Source organism: Planococcus citri, chromosome 4, assembly GCF_950023065.1.
Source record: "Planococcus citri chromosome 4, ihPlaCitr1.1, whole genome shotgun sequence".
In the NCBI taxonomy this organism is placed as follows: domain Eukaryota; kingdom Metazoa; phylum Arthropoda; class Insecta; order Hemiptera; family Pseudococcidae; genus Planococcus; species Planococcus citri.
In genome coordinates, this window is record NC_088680.1 from 9,522,729 (window position 1) to 9,550,586 (window position 27,858).

Here is a 27,858-nt window from a genome sequence, read left to right on the forward strand (position 1 = left end):
ATAGACCAATCAGGTGACTTCCGGTTCGGTTCCCTGAAAGAAGCCAGAGTTCAAGCGAGATACTGCTCTTGGAGATGCTCACCGTATGGTCAGAAAATACTTCGACATTACTGGAGGTAAGTCATTTACTTGAAAATTTCTTAGAAATATGAATCAATTTTTTTCTACATATTAGGGCAGTTTTAAAAAACTTTTTAAGATCTTTGAATTCGCGATTGAATTGCCCATAATGAAGAAATCCCCCTCCCAATTCTCTTTTCTTCTCACTGTTGTTCTTTTTCAATGAGAAAATAATTCTCCACCTTTACCTCATCTATCAAGTCCGCAATTTCTGAAAAAGGGTACCCCCCGATAAGATAGGCAAAATGCCCTTAACCTCAGATTTCGATGAAACTCACAGGGTATGTTTAGTACCCCCAAAAAATAATTTTGGGCCCATAGCCCGCTCCCCACCCCACCCCCCTCAGCCAAGGGGGGTCAAAAAACGCGTTTTTCAGGGGAAAAATTCTGTATCAGCGCGTAATTAAGATAAATTGATTCTGTAAACGAATATAGTTAGAGGATACATGGGCGTACCTCCCTGAATTTTTTCAGAATTTTTCATCACACGGGGAGAGAAGGGGGGACAAAAGAAAACTTTAAATCGACATTACTCCGGAACGAAAAAACATACCAAAACGATTTTTTCGTCAAATATGTATCTTTAGGTCTACTTTCTATAGAAGTCATCACCCGGCCATTTGGAGTGGTGGGTCAAGCTCAAAATCTCAAAAAACTCTCAAAAAACCACGTTTTTTGCGTTTTTCTCCAAAAATATGGACAAATGGCGGAAATCTAAGAGAATCAAGTTGTTCAGCGTGAAATTTTACCTCAGAATTGTGTAATTGAAAATTCATTTACACAGCATGATCGTAAAACTACATGCGCAGAAGTATTTGTGCTTACATCAAGATAGCTGAAAGGGTATCTATTCCTGCGTAAAATAGGTGAAATGTCCCTGTCCTCGGATTTCTGAAATTTTGATGAAACATAGTTGGGTACCATTAAAAAAAATGTCGGAGGCAAAAAATCCCCCCCCCCCAACCTCCCCTTGCTCATAATAGCGAAAAAAGGGCCTTTTTCGGGGAGAAAAAATCCATGCTTCAACGAGTTTTGACAAAAAATCTGTATTCACTCAAAATATATGGAGGAGACAGTATAATAAAAGTACCTACATAGGTATTTGAGATTCTGCGCCAATCCATGCTATTGCCATCAAAATCCAAGGCCACTTTTGGGGTTCTACTGAGAAAATTGAAAAGTAAATCTTTTTTTTTTGGAGAGGGGGTATTAGTAGTTGGTGTTTTGAAAATATTTTCTTCGCAAAAGTTTCGCTATAATGAAATGACGAAAAAATATTGAAAGATAATATATTTCTGAAACTGAGGAAATATTTTGGAACGCAGTGATGACAATATTTTAGGTTTCAAAAAATTGATAAAGATTGGCAAAAATTCCTAAATTTTTGTTGATTTTTCAAAATTGACAAAAACAATTTAAAATAATAGCATAGAATGGACGCAGAATCTAAGATATATTCATTTAGGACTGGGTCGATCGTCATTTTTCTCAAAACAAATTGGGTACAGGGGCTACAGTGAAAAAACCGTGTTTTTTCGAAAATACTCCCACTTTAAGGGCACATGTTTTCCCTTTAGGGGCACTTCTGGAGCCAGAATTTTTCTGTACAACTTTCAACTCAAAATGTCAGTTTTTGCTAAAATTGGTAAAAATCCAGTTACTTTTCAATTTTCTCAGTAGAACCCCAAAAGTGGCCTTGGATTTTGATGGCAATAGCATGGATTGGCGCAGAATCTCAAATACCTATGTAGGTACTTTTATTATACTGTCTCCTCCATATATTTTGAGTGAATACTGATTTTTTGTCAAAACTCGTTGAAGCATGGATTTTTTCTCCCCGAAAAAGGCCCTTTTTTCGCTATTATGAGCAAGGGGAGGTTGGGGGGGGGGGATTTTTTGCCTCCGACATTTTTTTTAATGGTACCCAACTATGTTTCATCAAAATTTCAGAAATCCGAGGACAGAGACATTTCACCTATTTTACGCAGGAATAGATACCCTTTCAGCTATCTTGATGTAAGCACAAATACTTCTGCGCATGTAGTTTTACGATCATGCTGTGTAAATGAATTTTCAATTACACAATTCTGAGGTAAAATTTCACGCTGAACAACTTGATTCTCTTAGATTTCCGCCATTTGTCCATATTTTTGGAGAAAAACGCAAAAAACGTGGTTTTTTGAGAGTTTTTTGAGATTTTGAGCTTGACCCACCACTCCAAATGGCCGGGTGATGACTTCTATAGAAAGTAGACCTAAAGATACATATTTGACGAAAAAATCGTTTTGGTATGTTTTTTCGTTCCGGAGTAATGTCGATTTAAAGTTTTCTTTTGTCCCCCCTTCTCTCCCCGTGTGATGAAAAATTCTGAAAAAATTCAGGGAGGTACGCCCATGTATCCTCTAACTATATTCGTTTACAGAATCAATTTATCTTAATTACGCGCTGATACAGAATTTTTCCCCTGAAAAACGCGTTTTTTGACCCCCCTTGGCTGAGGGGGGTGGGGTGGGGAGCGGGCTATGGGCCCAAAATTATTTTTTGGGGGTACTAAACATACCCTGTGAGTTTCATCGAAATCTGAGGTTAAGGGCATTTTGCCTATCTTATCGGGGGGTACCCTTTCTACCTGAACCTCTTTTTAGACCATTTTCTTTAAAATTATGAATATTTAAGTAGGATTTCAAGTCGACTAAAATTTCTGAAAAGTGAGAAGATTATTTTCACAATTATTTAAAATATCTTAATAAGTAAGTATTCGAGAGTCTCTTTTAATATACGAGTGACTCCGAGTCTTCCAAAAACGTGCAACTTTTCATTAGAAAAATAACAGGATTCGTTTTTCACCTGAAATGAAACGAAATTATATCCAACAATAATTCTGCGAAAAATTGGCACACTCGGCGAACTAATCAAGACGTAAAGAATCGAGGAGATTGCCTTTTTATTGCCAATTTCGCTCATCATCTTGCCAATTTTCATTTCAACTCGACTTATAAAACTGAGATGACTGTCAAAGTAAATATGATTATGTAGATTGATAAGTCCCTCGAACGTCCATTCTGCGTATTTTTTCATATTTCATATTTCATGTTGATTTTTTTTCTACCTCCTGCCTCATTCATTATATATTGTAAAAGTATAGAGGCATGTTTTGCTATGTTCCATAATTTTCACAAATTGCTTCAAGTGTCATGAATTTTTAATCGCAGGAAATGAAACAAATTAATTTAGGGTAACGGTTGGATATCTCATCGATTATTCAATGCAAATGAAAAATTAAGCAATGAAACGAAAAAAAAAATGCTCAAAATTATTAATGAAACATTTCCTCGACGATTTGATATGAACAATTGATCGTTCTGTGCTAAAGAGTAACTGCGTCGTAAAAAATATTCGTTAATTTTTTTGGGCAAGAAGATGATTGAAAGAGGTTATTTTTTGGCTGGGAAGGGGCTGAAAGAGGGAGGAATTCAATCAAAAATATGTATGTATTTTTTGAGTGAGAGTGACATGTGCAAACTTTTGCTCATTTAGCCTGATTTTCCATTGATCTGCCCATCTTGAGATTCCAAACCAAAAATATGAAATGAATGTTCAAATTTTATCAAAAAATAGCCCATTTATAGAAAAAAAAAAAAAAACGAGGAAGATGAATACAAAACCGAGATGTATAATTTAGCTCATGTTTTTTTTTTCTTTATTTAATTTTGTTTACATATAATTACTTCATCCTTTTCCTTTTTGTACATTGACATTCGAGTAAATTTCGACTCATCACACACACACACTCGAATAAAGTAATTAATTACTCAGCGAGAGAAATCTCGTACATAAAAAATATCAACTTCGAATTAAAATATTACGCCAAATTACACGGTTCCTATATACCTTAACTTACTTATACGAGTACCTATCTAATTGTGTTGATATTTATTTAGAAGTGGTCCGAAATTTCGCATGTTTAAAATTATATGTTTGCGTTATAATATTTTGGAAGGTGATGTGGTAAATTCGTATTTAAATTTCACCGGTATATATGTTTGTTTTTCATTAATACGCGGGCAGTGTTTGTTTGCTAAATTTTGGGTTAGTTCGGGTCTGGATTCGTAATTAAGTTTAGCATCATGTTAGTTATATTGACTTTATTATTTGTCGCCGCGTGTTACGCTGCCCCCCAAGAAATGGGTACACATGTGTACGACGCCGAAAGCGATTGTTTCCAGCAGCATCCTTCGATAACTAGAGGTAATTTTTCAGATTTTTTTCTCACATTTCAGCCTTGAGAAGCTATTTGTATCTAATTACGTCACATGTGTGATTTTTTTTTTTAGAATTTTTGGAAGGGTTAAAAAAAGTCAAGAAATTACCCGATGATCCTACTCAAGATTTCAAAGTACGAGATAACTTATTATACATCTTATTCCTGATTCAAGATTCCAGCCTTTCGTGATAATTCATTTTTAATATTTTTTATGCATTTTTTATATTGCAGTGTTTCATGGCCTGTGTCGGTAAAAAAATTGAAGCGGTAAGTTGATTTTTTTTCGATCGATTTGTATTTTGTCGAGATGTTCGAATGGAAAAATTCGCTTGATAATTTATTAAGTAGGTACTTCTGATTCAAGGTCATGGTGTACGTAGTTTCGTGATCGATGAAGATGAGCTTTAAAATTATGGTTTTTTTCCATTGTAATTTATGTATTTGGCTTGAAAAATTTATATTTAAATTTCATTGACGAGGAAAAAATTCCATTGTTTAAGTTCCAAAGCACTTAAAAATGCTGTAGGGGTTTCCAAGTTGTTTTTTTTTTTAATTGAAAAAGTTGAAGTTGAATCTTGAAACGTTCAGAGCCCAACTTGAAATCATCTTCATAGGTAATTGAAAATTTGAAAAAAAAATTAATACACCTCTTCACATCCCAAAATCCCCCCCCCCCCACCGTCTATAAAGGTTTGGTTGAATTCAATGGTAAGAATGTCTCTATAATTCTATAAAGTTATAAAAAATTTTGTGAATAATTTTACTGCTGTTTTTTTTCTTTTTTCTTTTTTTTTTATTTATGTATTTCAAATTTGCTGAAATTACCAAATTTTAAACCTTTTGTTTTAGGGAGAGGGGAGAGGAGGGTCACAAATTTTTTGTCGCTATTCAGATTTTACTGATAAATTAATTTTGAATTTTTTTTTTTCGGGAATTTGTCCCAAATTGCAAGAAAGTAAAGGAAACAGAGACTTGAATTTATTTTTAAAATTTTGGAAAAACTGAATTTGAAATTATCAGAGACGTTTGAAGTATCAAAATAATTGTTTTCATGAATCTTTTTTGAGGCCAGTTTCGGTCTAATGCTTGGTATCCTTATCAATCCTGCTAAAATTTGGGTAAAAATTTAGAAAAATTTGGCGAACTTTTAAGATACCTAATTTCTTTTTAATTTTTTGAAAGATTTTCGCTTCGTTTCTTTTTCTTTTTTTGAATAAATTTCCGCACAGTTTTTTTTTTTAATGATCTCGTTCTGATCCATAATCTTTCCTCTGCCCCCCCTCCCCGCGAAAATTTTGATCTAAATCTGAAAAGGAATCGTCAAAAGTTGCTTGAGAACAGTCTTGGGATAAACTTTTCAGATGGGGGGGGGGTTGCTGATTCTTCTCTTATCAATTTTTGTGCAGTCGTATTTTTCGATCAAAATTGGTCCAATCCTTAACCTCTCCCCCCCCCCCACTCGCCTAGATTTTGAGCCAAAGACTGGAAAACTTTTTCGAAATTGTAGGAATAGAATTTTGGGAAGATTTTTTCCATTCTTTTTTAGTCTTATGTAAGTTACCTAAATTTGTATTATACTTAGTTGTGTTTTTCGATCAGTCTCGGTCTAATTGTTCTCAATGTCACCTCCCCCTCCTTCCCACTCCCCGTCGCCCTCCCACTGAAATTCGGGCCAAAATATGAGGCAACGTGTCGAAGTTGTGTGAGGGCAATTTTGAGGTTATTTTTCGAATTTTAAGAACATTTGCTCGAATTTTCAAAAACAAATTTCTGTGCAGTTGTATTTTTCAACCAATATCGTTCCAATTCTTGATCCACCCCCTCCCCTCTCCTCCGCAACTTGTGTCAAAATCTTACAAATATTTTTCGAAGTTGTGCGAGCTGCTTAAATCACAACATAAAAGACTCATCTCCAGGGCCTGATGACATCCACCCTCACATGTTGAAATATTTGGATGAAAATGGAAAAAATGACCTGTTGAACTTATATAACAAAATTTGGACTACAAATTTATTTCCTCAAACATGGAAAAGTGCTATTATCATTCCCATCCTAAAACCAGGTAAAAATCCTCATCTTCCTTCTAGTTATAGACCCATTTCCTTAACATCAGTCCCTTGCAAAATCTTAGAAAAAATGGTTATCAAAAGACTAAATTGGTTCATAGATAGCACAAACTCTCTCAGTTCCTTTCAAAGTGGATTTAGAAAAAAAAGATCTACACTGGACCATCTTTTTAGCCTACAAAATGAAATTAACACTGCTTTTGAAAATAAAGAATATGTACTTTCAGTGTTCTTTGACCTTGAAAAAGCATTTGATAAAGCTTGGCGTTATAAAATTCTCAGAAAATTACACTCCTTTGGAATTTGTGGACACTTGGCATACTTTATTCAAAACTTTCTAACAAATCGTTCTTTCAGAGTTCGCCTAGATAACACTTACTCAAAATCCTTTGAAATTGAAAATGGAGTTCCTCAAGGTTCTGTTCTTAGTACAATCTTGTTTCTGATACAAATTGATGACATTTGTGATGTTATAACTAAACCACTCTCTTTGAGAATTTTTGCAGATGACTTAAACATCTCTCTTAGATCTAAAAACCTCAACCTTATTGTAGAAAAAATTCAGGAAACCCTAAACCAAATTGAAAAATGGGCTGAAACAAACGGGTTAAGTTTTTCAGAATCCAAAACACATTGTGTACTTTTTTCTAGAAAAAATCAAATCAACCCAAAACCCACTCTAAAATTCAAAGGTCGCTCCTTGGAGTTCAAATCTTCTACCAAATTTCTCGGACTTACGTTTGATGAAAAACTAACTTGGACCCCCCATTTTCTAAATGTAAAATCAGAACTCTTGAAACGTATCAATTTATTAAAAATAATAAAAAATCCTAAATATAACCCTTCCCGTAAATTATTAATCCATCTATATAAATCTCTCATACGCAGCAAAATTGACTATGGCAGTCCATGCTTTACAAAAATTTCCAATAAAACCGCCAATATCTTAAAAACTGTTCAAAATTCTTCTTTACGAATTTGCATTGGAGCTCTTTACTCCTCACCCATAGACAGCATCTACTGTGAAGCTGCGGAACTACCCTCAGATTTCAGAAAATCACTAGTAACAAATAAATTCATTACTTCAGCCTCAGCTAATCCATCACATCCCCTCCAAAATCTTATCTCAATATTCAGCTTACATCATTTCCAACAAAATGACAACCCACTTGCTAAGTTCATCTCAGAAATAAAAAACCTTGAAATTGATCTCAAAAACCTCATCCAAAAACCCATAACATACCCTCCTTGGCTATTAAAACCCTTACAAATTGAATTTCAACTGAGAAATTATCCTAAAAGAAACCATTCCCCATTAGAAATCAAAAGCCACTATCTTGAACTCATATCAAACTACACAGAATTCAATTTATGCTTTACTGATGGTTCCAAAATCTCTAACCTACATACAGGATATGCTTTTTCAATAAATGAAAAAATTTTCAATTTTAAAATTCATGAGGTCTCTTCAATATTTACTGCCGAACTTCTTGCAATTTACCATTGTCTTTTGAACATATCCACCACTCAGCTTGAAAACAAAAACTTTTTAATACAAAGTGACTCTCTTAGTTCCTTGATATCCATACAAAACATTTTTTCAGATCACCCTATTGTTCAAAATATTCACAAAATTCTGCTAGATCTCCAAAATTCAAACCACACCATCCACCTTATGTATACTCCTAGTCATGTCGGCATTGAAGGAAATGAAATTGTCGACACCTATGCAAAATCAGCCACTATCCCCCCTCCCTTCACCATTTTCACCCCTGACGATATAAAATCCTTCTTCAAACAAAATATTCACTCTAAATGGCAAAATTTCTGGTCATCACAGACATCAAACAAACTCTTTCAACACAAAAAAACAATCTACCCCTGGAAAAATCTTAATCACCTAAACAGAAGAGAAGAAATAATTATAACCCGTCTAAGAATAGGTCACTCTAAAATCACACACAATCATCTCTATCAAAAAATTCCGAAACCCCCCTGTCAATTCTGTGAAAATGAACCTATATCCATCCAACATTTACTATTCACCTGTCCTAAATTACAGCAAACAAGACTATCTCTCCAAATAGACCCAAATTCAATGACCATTCCAGATAACCCTTCTGAAATCCAAAAATTTATAACCCTACTTAAAAGCACCAACCTAATAAACCAAATCTAAACCCTTCTAGCCACGGGTGTAATAATCGTGTAATTATAAACACCCAAAACAATAAAAAAAAAAAAAAAAAATATTTTTTAAAAAAAATTTTGAAGTATTTCCCACACTTTTAAAAGAAAATTTCCAAACATTTGTATATTTTCACCAATCTCGTTCTGATTCTTGATCTCCCCTCTCTCCCTTTTTGCTGCAATTCTGGTCGAAATTGGAGTAAAAAATTTTCAAAGTTGTTTGAGTGTGATTCTGAGTTGTAATTTTGGCTAAAACGGGGGGGGGGGGATTCTGATTTAATTTAATTTCAAATTTTGGGAAAGTTTTCTCAATCTTTTTTTTCTGATTCAGAAATTATTTTATTTCATCAAGTACGTGCAAAAAGTAGTTTTTTTTTATTGCACATATTTTTGATCAATTTCGTTTTAATTTTTCATCTTCTTTCTCCCTATGTTGCAAAAAAATTCCAAGATTTTTCACGGTCAACATAGAAAAAAAAAGTGGAAATCGTGCGAGGACAATTTTTAAATGATTTTTCAAATTTTGGGAAAAATTCGCTCCATTTCACACAGCATTTTCGTTCTAATTATTTCTAGATATCTTCCTCTTTCCTCTGCACTGAGGGGGGGGGGCAAAATTCTGGAAAAAATGTCCAAGCTGCGTGAGGAGAATTTCGGGCACATTTTTTCCAAATTGGAGAATTCCTGACGTGCCCTTTCTTAATTATTTCATTTCATTCAGGAATTCTTAATTTCTTATCCATTCGAAATTTCAAATTCTGAACTCCTTTTTTATGAAAGATAAGGTATTCATATTCAACGCAACATTGACAATTGATTTTGATCAATGCAAATTGTGTCAAAAAAGAGAAGGAAAGTAAACCTCAAGCTGACGTTTCAAATTTCAACTGCAGGTAATTTTCTTCCTTTATTGAGTGATTTTCAGTTTTGAGAAGGTCTTCGAGTTTTTCAAGCATTTTTGCAGATTAATTTTCAAAAATCATCGACAAGCAAGGGTTTAAAATTTTTAATTGTGGAGAAAATCAAAACAAATGATTCTCAAGACCTTCATTAACTATTCTTCTTCTATTTTCTGATTGATTCGCTGCATTATTTTTTTAATTTACTTTTTTTTTCAAATGAAAGTAATCATCAGTTTCTTAAGAAGAAGAGAGAGGGGTGAGAGGGCAGTAAAAAACGTTCTGTCTTGATTAGGTTTCCAGATTTTTGCCCAAATTGAGAAGTGATAATCTTGAGATGATTTTTTCAATTTTGGAGCAGATTTTTGTTTTTTTTCAAATTGTGCAGGTTTGAGAAAATTTTTCGAATATTTTCATAAAATATTTTTTTTGAATAAAAATGTGGATTCTTGAATTTATTGATACGATTGAGATTCAAAATCTTTTAATTCTGGAGGAGGGAGAGGGGAGAAGCTTCAGTATTCATCAGAAATTGAGTTGATACTGTTTTAAAATTATCGAGGATCAAGATTCAAAATTCTTCAAGGAAGGAAAATCGGAAGGAAGGGGGGACTAAACTGTCGTAAATGACGTAATGTTCAAGTCGTGGTTTTTTAAGTCATTTTTTTCAAATTTTATTTTGGAAAGATGTGCTGAAATGAAGTTTTTTTTCTATTGTATTGTTGTCGAAAAAAGGGAGGGGGGTTTGAAACTGTTTATGCTTTAAAATACAATTTGGTATTTTCCCCCTGAAATTTCCACTCGAATTTCAAACAGGAAGGGGGTTTTAGAACTTGGAAAGGGGTGTTCAAAAAATATACAAATTTAAATTCAGGGCTCAAATTTCGAATTTCGTTTCCAAAGTCGAATTCTCATTTTCCTATCGACGTTAAATTTTTTTTTCAAATAGTGGAATACTTAATCAAATGACCCCTGTTCTCATTCACAGATGAGCCAATCGGGTGATTTCCATTTCGATACGCTGAAAGAAATCACAGTTTTGATCACCGGAGGCGACGCTTCTCACGACGATGCTCACGCCATGGTCAGCAAATGCTTCGACGTTGGTAAGATTCATTTTTTGAATTTCAATTTTATGAATTTTTTTTCATTTTTTATTTTTAATTAATATCTACGATAATCTTACTGATCGTGATTTTATTCTCAGATCACGACGACGATTGCGAAAAAGCCTGGAAATACGTTCAATGCAAAGTGGACGAACTTCAACCTTACAAATTCTCCAAAGGATTCTGCCCCACTTGTCACGAATAATAATTTTAATATTGTGTCGTCGATGTTGTTCGTTTATTGTACTTACATTAAGTCTCTTTATAAATAAATGCGATATTTTTGAGATTTTCTACTTTTGAGGCGTGTTTCGAGTCTCATTAGTTTTATTGAAAGATGATCAAAAGCAAGGGGGGAGGGGTAATTTATCGCTCCAATGAAGAAATCATTGATTTCTGAGAATTTTCTCGAATAAAAATGTCAATATGAGAATTAAACGATATTACCCTACAAATTATACATTAACTTATTACAAATCTATCCGATTGCGTTGAGAGGTATTTAACGTAAATTGGTTTGAAATAAAATTTTGCATGTTTCAAATTATATGTTCGTGACTTGTTTTATATAAACGTTGGCGGACGATGCATTTATTTTGCATTTAAATTTTACTGCTATAAATATTTGTTTGCCATTAATACGTACACGTGCGGTGACAGTTTGATTAATTTTCGATTCGGTTTCGAAGAAGTTTTCCAATATGTTAGTTATATTGACTTTATTGTTTATCGCTGCGTGTTACGGTGCTCCTCAAGAAATGGGTGAACATGTCTACGATGCTGAAAGTGATTGTTTTGAGCAGCATCCTTCGATAACTAGAGGTAAATATTGTTGAATTTAAAAGAGAAAATGTAAATTATTAACGATGTCAAAAATATGGGTAATTTTTTTTTTCATTTTCAAAGAATACGTAGAAGAGTTGAAAAAAACGAAAAAATTACCTGAAAATCCTAGCCGAGATCTTAAAGTAAGATGCATCTGATTGGTTCGTTTATTCTTAGCTTTTGATTGATCGTTGTTATGTTTTTTGTATTTTTTTTTATTGCAGTGCCTTTTTTTTTGTGTCGGTAAAAAAATCCAAGCGGTGAGTTGATTGGTTTTTTATTAATCTTTTTTTTGAATGATTTTTTTTTTTAATTTCAAAAATTTAACTTGGATTTTGAGTTAAATTTTCAGTAATGAAAGTGTCGAGCGATTTTTAAAACTTTTCGTTTACAGATGAGCGAGTCAGGTGATTTTCACTTCGAGACGCTGAAAAATGTCACCGTTCAGATTACCGGAGGCGATGCTGATCACGACGATGCTCACGGCATGGTCAGCAAATGTTTCGACGTTGGTAAGTTTTGATTTTAAAAAGGCAAAATTTTTTAATAATCGATATTGTACGAGATTCGATTTTTTTCCTTAGATCACGATGACGATTGTGAAAAGGCCTATAAATACGTCGAATGTAAAATCGACGAACTTCAACCGTACAAATTCTCCAAAGGATTCTGCCCTGCTTGTCACGAATAATTAATTTATTGTTTAAAGTACCTATGAATAATAATTATCGTTCGTTTATTTTGCATTAAATCTTGGTAAATAAATTCGATATATTTGACGTAGGTATCATAATATTGTACATATGAGATTTTCTGTGATGACGTTTCAAGACATCATTATGCAATAATTATTATGCTCTCTCTTGTTTTTATTCTGCTGTACGAGACGTTTGCTGGATTTTAAGGTTGCGATATTTCGCGCAATATTTGTTGAAAAACTAACTACTGATGACGATATTGGAGTAAAAAATGAATTACGTTAGATGAATTTTTAAAAGGTGAAATTTCATACTTTATCGATTTTCTATAAATAAAAATAAAAGGAGTGTAAGTATTGGAAAATTGTTTTCAAATTTGTTTTGCGGTTTGAGGACGCATTTGTATAAATTCTTGATGTTGGAATCCCTCTTCTTCCGCATGCTCCATTTTCCTTTATTATTATTTTTTTTATTACTGCGGTACGTAGGATTATGTACCTTGTTTTTGATGAAAATTAGTGTGGTTTGGCCAATCAGGCGTTATGAAAAATTAATCGGAAATTGGGAAAGCGTATTCGGCAACCTTGCCTTTTGGTGGACTTGAAATAAGAAAGTATGTCTTCATGTAAAAAAAATTAATGATAGAGGAATTTTAGAATCCACAATTTTTTGGGGAAAATGCATGGAAAATAAATATTTCCTATCTAGGGCTGAAAAGTACTACTTTTCCAACCTCGCGAGAATCGCTCGGATGTAAAAATAAGTACTTTCCACCCTCGTTCAGGAAAAATTACTTCACTAAACTCGGAGAAAAAGTGATTTTGAACTCGTGTGAGTTGTTCCCCTCACTTCGTTCGGGTCACAAACCTCACCCTCGTCAAAAATCACTTTTTCGGCCCTCGTTGTGTAATATACTATCTAAGTATAATGAGAAATTTTGAGGTCCATTTTCCTTTTTTTGATTTTTAAAATCATTTCGTCTCACATGGACGATTTTTCCATAAAAACGATCATTTTAAACCTTTTTCTGAAAACTGAATGAGAGATGAGAGTTTACGTATTATAAAAGGCGTGTACCGAAACATTAGAAAGACATGGTGAAATTTCCACTACCTGAGTGGATCCTTCCCTTCCATCTTCTGGTCTTGAAATTTGGTTATGTTGGTAAAATCTGTATAGGTACGTACTACGTAGGTACGTAAAATTGGGATATGAATTCGAAATTTCCATTTTGAACCTTCTTTTTTTCTCTGAAAATAGTATATATTGAGATAGTTTAACCTTTTGATGGCGAATTCTAGTTCTCTTCCTTTTCTTTGAGTTAGATTTTGCCACCTCCACAACTCCACAAGTTTCAGAAGGGCAGGGGGATCTCCATAAATGGATGGAGCATACTTTATACAGGTCAGTCAACAAATAAGTTTCCCTTGTTCAGAAAATTAGGAAGGGAAATACCTAGGAACTTGAAATTTTCAGGGAATCTTGATACAACCTTTGAGCACCACTCTGCAAAATTGTATTCGGATCCGTTCAGTAGTTCGTTTATATTGAGAGTTCGAATATGTGATAGGAGTTTTATAGCGTGTCCAAGGTTCAAGTGGTTCAACAAGGAGTAAAAAAAATTTTTTAATTTCGAAAAAAATACGTTAATGGATTTTTACAGATGCCTACTGATCCGCCATGAAGAAAAAATTGTCCTAATTTGAACAATATGTGAGTGGTGCCGAAAATCCAGTGGTGAGCTCACAAGCGTGATAAGTGATCATAGGGTAGGTTGCACAACTAGTGTTTCAAAAACGAACTCAACAGCCAAAATTGATGAAATTATACACAATAATCTTGATATCAGTATCAAAAACATCATAAGTATGTGAACATGATGCTTCATATTTGACTGCCTAAAAAACATTATTGAACTTTGAAAGTCATTTTCAGTACCGCAAAATTTGAATGTGCTGCGTCACAAACAAAATTTTGCTGTTCATGTTGCTGCATGTCAAAAGAATAGTCAAATTTGTGTGAGAATGATGAAAACAAGTTCCTTAACACAATGGTAACCAAAAACAGGGTTGAGTGCATCACTATGCCTCGCAAATTTGGCACAATCCCCATCGTGAAATCAATTTAAGTTTCAACTCGGACCCGCTATAAGACTCCTACCACATCTTCAAACTCTCATTATAAACGAACTACTGAACGGATCCGAATAAAATTTTGCAGTGGTGCTCAAAGGTTGTATCAAGATTCCCTGAAAATTTCAAGTTCCTAGGTATTTCCCTTCCTAATTTTCTGAACGAGGGAAACTTATTTGTTGACTGACCTTTGTAATACGTAAATAAAACGCACAAGACATTTTCCATCTTTATTCCATAACAAATTATTAACATACATACTATGTACAAGGACTAGAAACTAAAAGTAAAAAATATGACCGAGAAGCAGCCAACATCTAGAGAAAGAAGACTCTTCCTAGTACGAAATTGAATAGAAAGAGCGCGTTAAACTACCCATTCCAACAGAAATGATAGCTCTACATATTCAGCCAAAATCAACAAAAATTATGTCAAAGGATAGAGCATTGATTGAGTTGTTTAGAGCACTCAGTCCCAATGCTAGACCACCTCCCTTTCCTCTCTCAGCCCATTTTCTAAGAAAGCATTTAGTTAGAGTGGTTGAAACGACCTGACAGCCCTTCCCATGCTGCAAAAAGAGCAAAAAGGCGGACAGACGACCTCAGATAGGCTAGGCATGTTGTTCAGTGACCTTGAGATTCCACTCATATGGGTCAGTGACCATTCGAGGCCAGACAGACGACCTTGGAAAGCCAGACAGAAGAGTCCACGACTTTGAAAGGTCAAACATATGATCATGACAGGCCAGGTAGGTCAGACAGAGGGCCATTGACTTAAGAAGGCAGGACTGACTGACAGACAGACAGAGGATCTTAGTAATAGTAAGTCATACTGACTGGTCAATGACCTTAAGAGGCTAGATAGTCAGACAGGTGACCTTGAGAAGCCAGACAGGCACACAGGCAGCCTTGAGAGACTAGACTGCTAGGTCAGTGACCTCAAGAGACAAGAAAGACAGTCAGACCAACGACATTGAGAAGCCGCACAGATGGATCAATGACCTTGAAAGGCTAGACAGGAAGCCTGCCATCAGACAGGTCAATGACCTTAAAAGGCATGACAGGCAGATGGATGATCTTGGGAAGCCAGACAGAAATGCAGACAGCCTTGAAAACCTAAACATGTAGTTCATTAGCCTTGAAAGACTAGACAGAGAGACAGACAGACAGACAGACAGACAGACAGACAGATGGGTCGATGACCTTTAGAGGCAGACAAGAAGTCAGACTGTCTTGAGAGGTCACACAGACAGGTCAATGACCTTGAGAAGCCAGCCAGCCAGACAGACAGACAGACAGGCACCCTGGAAAGCCAGACAGACAGATCAATGAATTTAAACGGCTAGACAGACAGATGGTTCGATGACCTTGAGAATCCAGACTGACAGGTCAATGTTCTTAAGTGGTCAGACAGACAGACAGACAGACAGACAACCCTGGGAAGCCAGCCAGACAGGTAAATGACCTTAAGAGGCCAGACATGTGACTTCTAGAGGCCACACATGCGGACAAATGGTCTTCCCTCATAGAAAATCACTACTAGCGTCATTACTAAAAAAAAAACTAGTAACTTTTTCGGCAAGTAGCGTCACTACTACTGACAGACGTTACTAATGACTAGTAACGTTTGTCAATAGTAGTGACACGCGCAAATTTGTGCATTTTGCACTGAAAATCATGGCAAAAACATGATAATGGCAGCTATTTACTCGTAGACCCTCCTAGAACAACGAATTCTCCCCAAAAAAATTTTGAAAATCGAAAAACATTTCATGCCTGGGGTGGGGATTGAACCTGCAATCCCTCACTGTCTAGTCACCTGCCTAACCAACTAGGCCACTGCGGAAGTTGGAAGATGAGGTGTTTGAAACATTTATATGCACTTTTTAGCACTCTGGACTTTAAAAAATTTCAAGTCTGATGATTTTTTACAAAATTAAAACTGAGTTTTTGGTGTGTTGATATTTCTAGATAAAAATTAAATGGATATCGTACACTCGTATTCGATATTCCTTTGCGAAAATGGACCCTTCCTCATCCCCTTACCCTCGTTCCCCCTCCAAGGGGGCTGGTACCTCGAAATTTTTTTTTCATTTTTAGACTGGAATTTAGGCTTTATTTGCAAAACTGGACTTTTTTCCGTGCCTCTCCCCTCCTCTCCCCCTCCGAGGGGGCTGGTACCTCGATTTTTTTTTCATTTTTCGATTGGAATTTAGGCTTTATTTGCAAAAATCATGGACTTTTTTCCGTTCCTCTCCCCTCCCCTCCCTCTCCGAATTTTAAAAATATAAATGGGGCCCGAGCAGCTGAGCAAGCCATGACAAAAGCTCTTGACAATTGACAATTCTTCATTTTTTCAGGATATAATTATTTCTATATGCAAAAAATTGAAATGTTAAATGATTGTTTCCAGATATTTGGTGAAAAAAAGGGAGTTTTAGATTGAGAATTTCTGGTAGTTTGACTGAAATACAGCAGAGGACCCTTCTTTAAAAAAAATTCAAGTAAAAAAATCGCATTATTTGTGATGTGAGAAGTCAATTTTGCAAAAAAACATGGTTTTTGGGAATTCTTTAATTTTCATTTTTCACTAATTGTAGGTACCTGCCATAGCTGTTAGTAGCGTCTGTTTAATCGTTACTAGTGTCAGCTTGGTCATTAGTAGCGTTAAATCATTCACTAGTAATGTTTAGACAGTCGCTAGTAGCGCCAAGCTGATCGCTAGTAGCGCCGAGTCAGTCGCTAATAGCGTCAAGCTGGTCGCTAGTAGTGTCGAGCTGATCGCTAGTAGTGTCAAGTTGGTCGCTAGTAGTGTCAAGTTGGTCGCTAGTAGTGTCAAGTTGGTCGCTAGTAGTGTCAGTACAGGCGTTAGTAACGTTTTCGGTATCACTAGTAACTTTTTCAGAAACGCTAGTAATTTTTTGAAGTCGCTAGTAGTGATTTTCTGTGAGGGTTAAGAAGACAAGCAGGCAGGTCAATGACCTTAAGTTGTCAGACAGTCAGGTCATTGACCTTGAGTGGCCAGATTGACAGACGGGCAATGTTGGGTAACCAGACAGACAGGTCAATGACCTTAAGATGCCAGACAGGTGACGTCTAGAACTCACAGAGGCAGACAAATTACTGTATAAGAAGGCAAAGAGGCAGGTCAATGGCCTTAAGAGGTTAGACAGTCTGGTCATTGACCTTGAGAGCTCCCACAGTTGGGTCAGTGACCTTGAGAGGCTTGTCGGAAAGGTGACTTTGAATGTCTAGAAAGGCAGACAGACGACCTTGAGAGACTAAAGCTTGTTCTATGTCGGCACTGGATGCTCTAAACACATCAGGTAATCTATATGGGTAAAGCTATCGTTTCCCTTCAATGGGGTCCTCTCTCCCCTCCAGAAACAGGTAGGGCTGGCGGAATGTACACTTATTTGGGTTTTTGTTTAAGAAGATCAACCTTGTATGTGTAAGAGACTTGGAGAGATTTTTTCTAGGAAAGAGGTCACCTATTCAGACCAGCTCTTAACTCAAAAATTTTAAATTGTCAACAGAATTTTTTTTTATTTTCATCAACTATGTGGAGTTGTGGACAGAGGGGATTTCGCAGTCTACAAAGAAGAATCCACATTTATTTAAGACCATAAGGGAAGTTTTTTTTTGAAACGGTGGTTATTACGAGTAACCCTTTGCGACATCTCTTTTAGTATTTTTTTCACTCGTGTGGGGGGTAAGGGGTGAGGGGAAGGAGTGCTCTGTAAAGCAAGCCAACTCTACTTGGGAGACCATGCGTAATTTTTGGTGATTTTTTTCTAGCTTTGGTAGGCTTTCGAAAACACTCAATTTTCAATATTAGAAGCGAAACATTTTCTGGGATTTTTTTTCATCTTGAAAACTGCGGTGAGTAGGAGGAGGGAGGGGGGGGGAGAAGTCAAATAAAATCGCAGAAAAAATTGTCACTGGTGTGAATAAAGATATCTATACCTTCGAGTGTCTATTAAGTTAGAATTATTCTCAGCTGAGACTCGTTCTTCGTTTTGCTTTCTGGTATCAAGACCAAAAGATGTGGAAAATTATTGAAATAGGTATGAATTCAAGGTCTTCGGTATCTCAAATCAGTTAAAATTTTCATTTCAGTTCTTCAGTCGAAAAAATCTTTTAATTAGGCAAATGTGCCCAACTAGAAAAATTTTTACATAACATAACCCTTCCCCTTTCACCCTCAATGTGCAAATTTTATGATCAAAAAAAGTCTAGTGGGTGGAATTCATGCATAGATATATTTTTTCTTGGAAACCTTCAATACCTCTCTGCTTTTGGATGTTTTTTTCATACTTTTTGTTCAAAAAAATCCAGATTTCGTACATTCCGTATCCTCTTATTGGAGCTTATCAAATTCTGAAGTGATCATTTCACTAAATCGCAGTGTAACTGTGACGACTGTTTATTATACCATGTAAAACAATAGGTACCTACTTGAACTTATTTACTTAATAAACGATTTTATATGTACTACTATCCCATCGTTGAATTATACACTAATTATAGTAATACTCGTTTACCTATTGACGTAAAATTCATCGAAAACGACTCCTCAAGGAAGTGCGTTCAACACGAGAATTTCCACCATTAATATTCGTCATTTCAACTCATACACCAACCTAACAATTAACGTACAATTTCATTACCGTGTTTCAGTATTTTAAATTACAGTTCGTAATCTCAAAGTGGTTGAGAAAATCGTCTATTTATAAGATAGCGAAAAACATTTTACGAAATTTTATCATTATCGCAATATGTATTTGATTGTGCTCGGTTCTTTGTTAGTGTCGACTCTGGCTGTGCCCAGCCCTCAAGAGCTGAGTATTAAACAGATGATAGATTCGGAGAAGAAATGCTTGGCCAATTATCCTCCCGAGCTTAAAGGTGAGTAAATGTTTAAATTTATACGTTTTTTTCTATTTTTATTTTTACGTATTTGTGTTCATTTTGCCCTCCCTCCCCTCTCCCTTTATAGGTAGATGATAATTCCTAACATTTTGTTTTTTTTTAGCATTGTTGAAGGAAGTTAAAATGAAAAGAGCTTATCCGGAGAATCCCTCTAATGATTTTAAGGTAGGTTTGATAAGTTTGATAGTCAATTGAAGCGATGAATGTGAGTTCTGTGATCGATTTGAGAGGATGTATTAATTGTTGTATTGTATTTTTCAGTGTTTCATGGATTGTATGGGCAGAGAGCTTGGCATTGTAAGTATAATAATTCCGATATAATTTAACTCGTGTGAAATAATACTAGAACTTAATTATGAAAAATTAAAAAGTGGCTACCGAATTTCTTTTTTTTTATGTGTGGCTAATTTCGTCGCATTTCATTTAGTACCTAGATATCGAATAAAATTAAAATTTTTTTGATTTTTATAGTATGTATTACTTATTTTATTGTATTTTTACGTAGTTCGACGATCAGGGCAACTATCACTTTGAAAAGCTCAAAGCTTTCACTGGAATGGTAGCATCGGACTCATCGGTAACTGCTGACGAAATTCATCAAGCCGTTGAAGCATGTATTAAAGTTGGTGAGTGTAAAATTGTACCTACCTACCTACCTAAGGTTACTTACTTTGAAAATATATGTACAATTATTTTATCCTATCGAGCTGAGAGCTTGACCTTTGATTGTTTGTTCGCTTGGTATTGCAGATCACGAACTAACTTGCGAAAAAGCTCACCTCTATATCACCTGCAAACAAGATAAACTGGGACACGCTAAATTATCCGACGAAATGGAAGCGGCCTTGAATAACCATTAATAAATATATATATTTTTTTTAATCCTGGGAAGAACTATTTGATTACACGTGTGTCGAGAGTATTTTTTTATTTTTGTCGAGCTATTATCTTATATGAGTTTCAAATTGCATTTCCATACTTAAATGTTCATCACGCGAGCTATATCAAATTTGGAGACTGAGAAATATTTTTATCTGCGGATAAAACGTACCTACCTATGCATTCAAGAGGTTTTATCATTTTTTATGTTCGAGTATTAAATAAAAATAAATATTTTGAAACTTTAATTGTGTTGTGAAATTAATCAATTCTCAAAGGTGTTCCACGCGATGAATTCGTGAATAAAGTTCACCTCTTGAGTAATCTACCTGCGATCTATTATTAACTCGTATAAATTTAGGTAAAAACCAAACGAGCGAGAAAAATACCGTGGTTTATCAAATTTCACATTTCCTTTCTTCAAATGAAAATCGTTCACGAACGAATTGATTCACTTTTTTGGAAACATTTGTACAGCAATTGATCACAGTTTACAATCGAATCGAATCATTTATGAACGATTGACGATTAAATAGATTAATTGATTTCTTAGTGAATCATTCGCGAACGAATTAATTACTTTACGATTGATTTGGTTTGTGTGAAACTATTGTATAGGAATTGATCTGTTTTCAAGCGAAGTGAATCAAATCGAATCGAATCATTCACAACCGATTGGCGATTGAACAAACTGATTGATTTCTAGGTGAATCATTCGCGAATGAGTTGATCAATAGTTACTGAATCACTCGCGAATGAATTGATTCGTATAAGTGACTCGTTCGCGAACGAATTGATTCATTTACTCAATGCTTGATGAATCATTCGCGAAAGAATTGGTTCGTATAAGTGACTCGTTCGCGAACGAATCGATTCATTTACTTAATGTTTGATGAATCATTTGTGAAAGAATTGGTTCGTATAAGTGACTCGTTCGCGAACGAATCGATTCATTTACTCAATTTTTAGTGAATCATTCGTGAACAAATTGGTACGTTTAAGTGACTCGTTTGCGAACGAATCGACTCATTTACTCAATGTTTGATGAATCATTTGCGAGCGAATTGGTTCGTAAAAGTGACTCGTTCGCGAACGAATCAATTCATTTATTCAGTGTTTGATGAATCATTCGCGAACGAATTGGTTCGTTTACTCAATGTTTGATAAATCATTCGCGAACAAATTGGTTCGTATAAGTGACTCGTTCGCGAATGAATTGGTTCGTTCAAGTGACTCATTCGTGAACGAGTTGATCAATAAATACTGAATCATTCGCGAACGAATTGGTTCGCTCAAGTGACTCGTTCGCGAACGAATCGATTCATTTACTCAATGTTTGGTGAATCATTTGCGAACGAATTGGTTCGTTCAAGCAACTCGTTCGCGAACGAATCGATTCATTTACTCAATTTTTAGTGAATCATTCGTGAAAAAATTGCTACGTTTAAGTGACTCGTTCGCGAACGAATCGATTCATTTACTCAATGTTTAATGAATCATTTGCGCGCGAATTGGTTCGTTTAAGTGACTCGTTCGCGAACGAATCGATCCATTTACTCAATTTTTAATGAATCATTCGCGAACGAATCGATTCATTTACTCAATTTTTAGTAAATCATTCGCGAACGAACCAATTCATTTACTCAATGTTTGATGAATCATTCGCGAACGAATCGATTAATTTACTCAATGTTTGATGAATCATTTACACGCGAATTGGTTCGTTCAAGTGACTCGTTCGCGAACGAATCCATCCATTTACTCAATTTTTAATGAATCATTCGCGAACGAATCAATTCATTTACTCAATGCTTGATGAATCATTTGCGAGCGAATTGGTTCGTATAAGTGACTCGTTCGCGAACGAATCGATTCATTTACTCAATTTTTAGTGAATCATTCGCGAACGAATCAATTCATTTACTCAATGTTTAATGTTTATTTCCAACCATTAATTATAAAAATTATTTGCCTTCGTTGCCATCGTAAACTAACGTGTAACCGCATTTACCACAATAATGCCTATCGGACATCGCAGCCATAAAAACTCCAGCTCCGCAACGTTCCATGGGGCATTCCCGACGAAGACGGAAAATCTTTCCGTTTTCGTCAACTTTGTAGAATTTCAAAACGGCGAGCTTAATCTTCTTCTTCTTATGTTTGATTTTCTTAGGCGTAGAGTAATTCTTCTTCTTCCTTTTTTTGGCACCTCCTCTCAATCTTAATACTAAATGTAACGTCGATTCTTTTTGGATATTGTAATCGGAAAGAGTACGTCCATCTTCGAGTTGTTTACCGGCGAAAATCAAACGTTGCTGATCGGGAGGAATTCCTTCTTTGTCTTGGATCTTGGCTTTTACATTTTCGATAGTGTCACTAGGTTCGACCTCGAGGGTGATGGTCTTACCCGTCAACGTCTTGACGAAGATCTGCATGTTTTCTGGTCAACCCAGCAATTTTAATTAAAACATCACAACGACGACGAAAAATCGAGCACCGCTGCACGACACGAGCACAAAGATCTGATGAATCATTCGCGAACGAATTGGTTTGTTTAAGTGAATCGTTCGCGAACGAATTGGTTCGTTTAAGTGACTCGTTCGCGAACGAATCGATTCATTTGCTCAATGTTTGGTGGATCATTCGCGAACGAATTGGTTCGTAAAAGTGACTCGTTCGCGAACGAATCGATTCATTTACTCAATGTTTGGTGAATCATTCACCAACGAATTGAATTATTTTTTGTGAATTATTCGCGAACAAATTGGTTCGTTTAAGGGATTCGATTCGCGAACGAATTGGTTCGTTCAAGTGACTCGTTCGTGAATGAGTTGATCAATAGTTACTGAATCGTTCGCGAACGAATCGATTCATTTACTCAATGTTTGATGAATCAGTTGCAAACAAATCAGTTCGTATAAGTGACTCGTTCGCGAACGAATCGATTCCTCTACCCAATTGTTGGTGAATCATTCACGAACGAATTGAATTATTTTTTGTGGTTCATTCGCGAACAAATTGATTCGCATAAATGACTCATTCGCGAACGAATTGACTCATAAATTAAAGAATCGATCGATTCGTTGGGGAATGGTTCTTTCAAAAAATTGATTAATTCGTTCACGAATGATTCACCAAAAATTTAAGGTCGTATTAGTACTTCGTAGAAATCGTGCAGGCCTAGTGAGATTCAAAGTTTCATCGAAATCGGTTCAGCCATTTGCTAGGTAATGAGTTCTGAAAAATATTGAAAAGATTTTGGCGCTCGATAAACTTGGAAGCTTTGAGCTTTCGGAACTTCCCAAGGATCTGAAGAAATTCAAAAAACGTATGGTCTAAAAACTTGCCATGTGGGTGCTGATTTTAATTCTGACGATCGTGTTTGATCAGTGATCATAAACTCGAAATTGAGCCTCTCACAGCCTCAGAGAAGTCCTTGACTCAATATTTTCTAAAATGAAATACGGATTTTGAATTGCAGCTTGAAATTTGGGCTTGGGCTCCAAATTCGTGTATAAATTCAATCATCATCATCATCATCGAGGTATTGAATTATTGATTTTCGAAGAAAGTAATACGCTGATTTTGGCGACTCGATTTTTACGGGCCATATTGGAAAATGTATTTAAATAATAATTTTAAATTTTTTATTAATTAAATTAAATTTAAATTAATTTATTTAAAATTATATGTTTATAGAAATAAATTTAATATTAATTATTTAAAAAATTAATTATTATTTTTTTCTTTTTGTAAACTAGAATTGAGCCCACCTCCCCCCTCCCGGAACGCCGACGCTGATTTTGATTTTTCAACCCATTTGACCTCAGAATAGATATCCAGTGTTTCGCAGGGGACGCTTGGGGGCCAAAATTTTGTAAAATTTGACGTTGGTAACGAAGTAGAGATTTTTGGTGGCACTGATTTCGATTCTATTATAAGTTTTGAAAAGTGCTGATGCGCTAGAATCCGTAATTGAGCCCGCACTGGAGCTCTTGAAGAGTCTTGGGGGTTTGAAACCTATTTCACCCTAGAACGAAAATTCGATTGGGTCGAAAACGTGAAAAATTCTGTATTACGAGTATCGAAATATGTAAGTTTTTGAGGGTGCTGATTTCGATTCTGGAATTCATTTGACCCCCAAAATCATAACTGATTCAATTTTTCAAAATTTCCAACACAAACTTCTCCTTTATTGAGGCCCCTATAAACTTGTTCTGGTGGTTAGAATAATTGTAATTTTAAAAAATATGTATTACAAGTACATACCTAATTAAATCGAAACAATTTTTTGTTTCTTTATTTCAGATTATGAAAATGGCACAGAATTTGATCTCAGACACCGGGGCACCGGAACATTGTTTTTGAAAAAGAAAGCATTTTTTGCTGGTGATTAAAAGAACGAGAACCAAAAACAGCCTCGCCGGATTCGTGTTTAGTGACCTGAAATCGCGTAAAGAAACAGTTGGCATTCTCGTATCTTAGGTTTGCCTAGAGTTTCGAAAATGGAAGAAAAAAACAAAATTTCTACTTATCGAAGTGAGTCAATTTTGAATAAAGTTATTGAGTTAGCATAAAATCCAAAAAAAAAAAAAATGCGACCTTATCGTCCTTGTCGTAGGAGCGCTCCTTTACAGGAGATAGCGTATACTTCCATCTATATCAGCCAGTTTCTAGCGTATCTGATAGTTTCTTTCAGGGTCTTACAGGGAGAGTTGGCCGGTGAGTTTTGTTGTTAACATCTCCGATCGTTTCCTCCCTCTTGTAGTTCTTCCTTGAATTTTCCCCTGTACCACTAGCAAATACCGTTTTCTCGTATTTTATGAGCTAAATACTTTAGCTTTTTATTCTTTATATCTTCTACTACGACTTTCCGTTCCTCTTCTATTCTTGCTAATACTTCCTGATTGGTAATGAAGTCCTTCCATGAGATCCGTAGTAGCCTTCGATAGCACCACATCTCAAAAGCAGATATTTTCTTCTCGCATTCTGTACTCATGGTCCATGTTTCACAGGAATACTTCAGAACGGTCCATACGTAGCATCGCATAATTCTCTTTCTCAGAGCTAGACTCATCATTCGATTTCCCAGCACATTGGCTAGGTTGTTAAAGGCGCTTTTTGCCATTCCAATCCGTGATTTAATTTCTTTATGATCTCTACCATCATTATTTATCAGCGCTCCAAGGTATCTGAATTGATTTACATTTTCAATTTCTTGAGTTTCAATGTTGATTTTGACCTCCTTGAAGTCTCCTTTTGTAAATCTCATCACCTTGGTCTTGCCTGCATTTATTTCATTCCATATTTTAATCCAGCACTGTTGATTTGGTTGATCATTTTCTGCATCTGCGACTCTGTTTCAGCAAGGATCACTTTGTCATCTGTGTAACTTATTTCGTTTATTCTCTTGCTGTTGATCTTGAATCCCATTCGTTTGATTCGCGCTTCCCTCATTATTTCTTCTGCATACACGTTGCACAACCTGGGCGAGAGGGGGCATATCCTTGCCTCACACCTCTCTTTATTCCACATCCGTTCTCCGAGTACTCAGTTCCAATCTTGATGTTAGCGCTTTGCTCCCAGTACAGGTTCTTAATTATTTGCAGGTCTTTGTCATCGATATTGTATTTTCCCAGGATCTCCAACATCTTCTCATGGTTGACACGATCAAATGCTTTTTCATAATTGAGGAAGCAAGCAATGATTTCCCTATTTGTATTCAGTGCTCTTTGAATGATCACTTTCAGCAGGGCAATTGCATCTCTCGTCCCTTTTTTCACTACAAAGCCATATTGTGTTTCACTTAGATTTTCATCTATCTTCTTTTCAATTCTGGCATTCATGATGGAGAGTAGTAGCTTCAGCACGTGGCTCATCAGTGCAATAGTTCTATATTCAGATCTTCATCTATCTTCTTTTCAATTCTGGCATTTATGATGGAGAGTAGTAGCTTCAGCACGTGGCTCATCAGTGCAATAGTTCTATATTCAGATCATTTTTGCGAGTTGTTCTTTTTTGGTATTGGTACGAAATTTACTGCTTAGAAGTCCTTAGGCAGCGTGCCTTCATCCTATATTTTGTTTATTATCTTCAGCAGCTCCTTTTCATACTCTGGTGTTAGATGTTTATTCAAGTCTGCTGGTATGAGATCTTCCCCCACTGCTTTGTGGTTTCTGGTTTGCTTCACAGCATTCCTCAGCTCCCACATTTCAATTCGTGGTACCTCTTCTGTGGATAAAACTTCAATTTGAGCCGGATGTGTATCATCTCCATACAATTCTTGTATGTAGCTGATCCAGACCTATTTGGTTTCTTGATTGTTAACACAGTACTTTCTGTCTTTTCCTCGCATATATGCTATTCCGCTTTTCCTTTTCTTGTGGGCAGCCATCATCTGCTTCACTTTGGTATGTATTTCTCTAGAGTTGTGCCTTTTCTCCAGCTCTTCTATTTCTTGGCACTTCTCCTCATACTTACCACTTGTTTTTGGCCATTCTGCACATTCCCATGATCTGATTATTTATCACCTTGTATTTGTTACTTGGTCTGTTTGCTTTTCTTCGTTCTTCCATCAGATCCAGTATCTCTTGAGTCATCCATGGTTTGTGTTTTCTTCTTCCTTTGAATGGAATAGACTTTTCTGCTGCTGTTTTAACCTTTCGCTTCCATGTTTGCCACTTTTCCTGGATACCTTGTTCTTCTTCCAACCTGTCTTCCTTTTGCTTTTCCAGTTCTTCTCAGAATTTCTTTTGCACTTCTTATGATTTGATTTAAGTTCTCGGTGTTGTTCTTTGCTCTTCTTCCAGCTCTTCAAGACCAGCTGGCATTTTGCAGCCAGTAGTTTGTGGTCAGAGTTGCAGTCAGCACCAGGATATGTGTGACAGTTCTTCACTGTGTTCTTGAATCTTCCTTTTACAAGTAAGTTTTCATGCTGCTTGAACCAGGTATTGCATATTACTAGATCAAGTCTTTCTGAAAACTCTACGAGCATTTCACCTCTTTCATTCTGCTCTCCAAGCGCATATCTACCTGCAACTTGGCTGCCATGATCCTTCCCAACTTTGGCATTGAAGTCTCCCATCAAAAACACATCATTGTTTTTCGAGCAGCTCATCACTTCTTCTAGGTCGTTGTAGACGTTGTTGATTTCTGCTGTACTGCTTTCCGCTGTTGGCGCATAAACTTGAATTGAGTACCTTAGAGTCAAACCCAGAATTCTCCACTTTTCACCATTTTGAGAAAAACGCAAAAAACTGATGAAAGGTGGGAATCAGTAGTAGCAGGTTTCTGATCTCGCCTATATATAGTGCTTCGGGTAACAATCGAATTGACAAAAAAAAAAAAATTTTCAAGTCTTTCCATAGCAGTAATTCACGATACCATTTTGGAGAATTCTGGTTTTGACTCCAAGTCTGTAAAAAATATTGAAAATACACGAAAATGCATGATAAAATGAGGGATAATTCTAGATTCAAGTCTGTTGAAAGTATCTCAAGGTTGTTTATAGTCGACTAGAATAAAAAAAAAAATTTCTTTTGAAGTATTTTTTTTCAAAGTTTGACTCAAACCTGGTACTTTGGACCCCCTAACCATCATGGTATCGAATGGGGTAAAATGTTGAATGGCAATTGATGCGTACCTACTAACTGTACCCAAAACAACCATAATCTCATTTTTGAAAATTTTGGACATTTTTCGGAATTTGACTCTGACCCAGTACTTTGGACCCCCCTGACTGCGT

General features: G+C 35.8%; 4 protein-coding genes and 1 long non-coding RNA gene across 5 annotated transcripts; 4 read left to right on the top strand and 1 right to left on the bottom strand.

Annotated features, from left to right (window-relative positions):
• On the top strand, positions 1 to 27,029 carry LOC135843854 (uncharacterized). The gene is made up of 3 exons (XR_010558390.1): positions 1 to 116; positions 24,423 to 24,653; positions 26,924 to 27,029. It is a non-coding gene; the product is annotated as an uncharacterized LOC135843854 (long non-coding RNA).
• Positions 3,947 to 10,938, top strand: LOC135843659 (uncharacterized). Its single transcript, XM_065361615.1, has 5 exons — positions 3,947 to 4,368; positions 4,455 to 4,516; positions 4,616 to 4,651; positions 10,529 to 10,646; positions 10,748 to 10,938. The coding sequence occupies exons 1-5, from the start codon at positions 4,248 to 4,250 to the stop codon at positions 10,852 to 10,854; spliced, it is 444 nt and encodes a 147-aa protein (XP_065217687.1). The 5' UTR covers positions 3,947 to 4,247; the 3' UTR covers positions 10,855 to 10,938.
• On the top strand, positions 11,240 to 12,325 carry LOC135842665 (uncharacterized). The gene is made up of 5 exons (XM_065360227.1): positions 11,240 to 11,471; positions 11,556 to 11,617; positions 11,699 to 11,734; positions 11,869 to 11,986; positions 12,059 to 12,325. The coding sequence occupies exons 1-5, from the start codon at positions 11,351 to 11,353 to the stop codon at positions 12,163 to 12,165; spliced, it is 444 nt and encodes a 147-aa protein (XP_065216299.1). The 5' UTR covers positions 11,240 to 11,350; the 3' UTR covers positions 12,166 to 12,325.
• LOC135842664 (uncharacterized) lies at positions 18,949 to 20,362 on the top strand. The gene is made up of 5 exons (XM_065360226.1): positions 18,949 to 19,211; positions 19,339 to 19,400; positions 19,497 to 19,532; positions 19,741 to 19,861; positions 19,986 to 20,362. Exons 1-5 carry the CDS (start codon positions 19,082 to 19,084, stop codon positions 20,093 to 20,095), a joined length of 459 nt encoding a protein of 152 aa, XP_065216298.1. The 5' UTR covers positions 18,949 to 19,081; the 3' UTR covers positions 20,096 to 20,362.
• On the bottom strand, positions 22,045 to 22,647 carry LOC135842663 (ubiquitin-ribosomal protein eS31 fusion protein-like). Its single transcript, XM_065360225.1, has one exon. The coding sequence runs from the start codon at positions 22,547 to 22,549 to the stop codon at positions 22,079 to 22,081; it is 471 nt and encodes a 156-aa protein (XP_065216297.1). The 5' UTR covers positions 22,550 to 22,647; the 3' UTR covers positions 22,045 to 22,078.
• Positions 27,030 to 27,858: the final 829 nt, after the last annotated feature.